Source organism: Myotis brandtii, unplaced genomic scaffold (genome assembly GCF_000412655.1).
Source record: "Myotis brandtii unplaced genomic scaffold, ASM41265v1 C42776596, whole genome shotgun sequence".
NCBI classification, from domain to species: Eukaryota; Metazoa; Chordata; class Mammalia; order Chiroptera; family Vespertilionidae; genus Myotis; species Myotis brandtii.
Genome location: NW_005327184.1, coordinates 1 through 2,348, shown reverse-complemented (window position 1 = coordinate 2,348; position 2,348 = coordinate 1). Strand labels below are relative to the sequence as shown.

General features: G+C 45.7%; 1 protein-coding gene across 1 annotated transcript; it reads right to left on the bottom strand.

Moving 5' to 3' along the window:
• Positions 1-244: 244 nt before the first annotated feature.
• On the bottom strand, positions 245-2,345 carry LOC102245447 (rab proteins geranylgeranyltransferase component A 2; the record flags this gene model as incomplete). The annotated part of the gene is made up of 1 exon (XM_005853050.2): positions 245-2,345. A coding segment is annotated over one exon (1,578 nt), but the record flags the coding sequence as incomplete, so codon positions are not given.
• Positions 2,346-2,348: the final 3 nt, after the last annotated feature.

Genomic DNA, 2,348 nt, shown 5'->3' with positions numbered 1-2,348 from the left:
TCTTTTCGGTGCCAGGGCTCTGCAGACATTTTCTGAAATATTTAATCAGAACGCATCTTCTCCCCTACATTTTCTCTGACGGAACCTCCCAAGAATGAGCTCTTCAACAAGTAACTGGACTTTCTGGCACTTGTTCTAATGTTAGAAGATTGTGGTGGTGATGTTGCCTTCTGGGTTACAAGGGTGGCTTAGGAGAATTCAACAGTGAGACATTTGTAAACATCAGACCTTCACAAATAAAGGATCATGCAAAGCTAGTCTTTTAATTAGACAAATGAATTTTATATTGGCACTTGCATTAGTTGCTAATGCTACCATAAATATGTTTATATTATATACAAAACACCCACATAATTTACTGTGTGTGTGTTTTACTCAGAGGTGGTAGCAACTATCTTAGCTGCAAAGTAAAATACCCTTTAGACACTGTCATTGTAGACAAGAATAAAATCTGAAAGTCATTAGCAGATACAATATAACCCTCCTTTAAGCACAGTTGCTAATATGGAACCCTCACCTATACGCCCAATACTAAAATAAAGCTAACCCTGTTTAAGATTCTGGATCACAGAGTACATTCTGAAACAAACAAGAAATAGTCCAATAACTAATGAATCAGTTACTGACAGGTTAACAGACACCCAGTGACTAATGGCACTCATCACATAACCACTTCTAATTACTCAGGAAGCTGTCCTTTAAATGAGAATATTCGGACGCTAGGATGAAGGCCCAAAGTAGCATTTCCAGCCTCCTTTTCTTTTTTCCTAATTTTGAAGATGCTGTCCTGGGCTGTCTAGGTTTTGGCTTCCTTCGGAGGATTCTAGTTTGGCTACGATGAGAGTATTGGTCCCAGGAGCCTCTGGTTGCTTGTCATCCCCATCGAAGATAATGTCTTCTGGATTGGGCGGTGGGGGGCAGAAGTCTTCTCCTGGGAAGATCTGCTGGAACAGGGTTTCGGCGAGCTTGACTGCGTGCTCGTTTCCTAGTCCACAGTCAGGCCCAGAGCAGACATACACGTTGGAAGGTAAGCCATGGTAAGAGCTTCTGCTGACCCCTGAGGAATCCCTCATGTTAAAATAAAGAGCCCACAAGAGCCGTGGCTTCGGAGGGTCTCCCTCGTCTATTTCTGTCTCCGCGTAGGGGGTGAATAACTTCTGCACCACTGGTTCTAAGTCTTCTCTTGCTGTGCTAGCGGAGGAGCAGGTCAGATGCACCAGGTAGGTGTCTTTCATGCACGTCATGGTTGAAGAACATAACTCAGCGACCCGAACGGCACGCGCGCCTGGTTCTGCTGGAGGGACCGTCAACATGGAGATCTGCTGGTCGGAATCTGCCTTGAGCACGGACTGGTCTGTGATGAGCACCGCCCTGGAGATCTGCTCATACTGCACGCCTGCGCAGGTGTCCTCGGAAAGGTAGCTGTCCTCCACTATGAAATACTTCGCACGGATCCTCTGGCCAAAATGATCTATCACTGCTTCACACCTTCCAGATTCCTTGTCAACCACGAGGCACTGCACTCTGTGGCGAAGACAATAGATTCCACCAAAAACAGCACACATCCTGCAGAAACACTGGGGAATTTCCCCTTGGCCGTACAAGGGGAATAAGAAGGGAGTGTTGCCGTACCGGCCAAGACACTGAAGGAAGTGCTTTGTTGCTTTAAGGCCGTCGACTGTCAAGCAGGATGGCTCTGTCATTGCGATCGAGTGTAGTATAAAGTGCTGGAGGTTGGGGGTTAGCTTCTGAGTCTTTAAGTACTCGGAAAAGGGGCGCTGTGTGAACTCCTGGTATTCCCCAGGATGCTGTTCATAGTCTAAGCAAAATGTCAGAAACTTCATCAGCATCCTCTTTTCTACCATCGTGAGCTCTTTGCTGTTAAAGACATCTGCTCGGGAACAAGGCACCTGTTCTACTTTCCCCTCTCGAAATGCGAGAATCCTGGTGACATTTTTAAATTCAGCGTAGCGACTAACATTGGATTTGATCAAGAGATCGATCAGTGAGCCTTGAGAATACAGCAGCTTTGAGACCAAGTCGATATTAAACCTCCTGCCTTCTTTAACTATCTGAGAGTAAGTAATCCTATTTCTCTTTGGTTGACCCGTGTTGTCTTCTACCACAGGTTTATTTTCATCCTTAGCTCCGTCTGAAACTGTGTGTATACAAGTTTTCTCTCCACAATCCGTTTCTTTCACCTGAGTTTCCTCTCTATCGGCTACTTCTGGTAAAATTTCTCCATCGTGTTGTGGAGTGTCTTTGGCAGGCATTTCGGGGCTAGTACTGTCTGAGTGTGTTTCTTTGGACAGGCATGCAGAATCCAGAGGTTTGGTGAGGGTACTAGA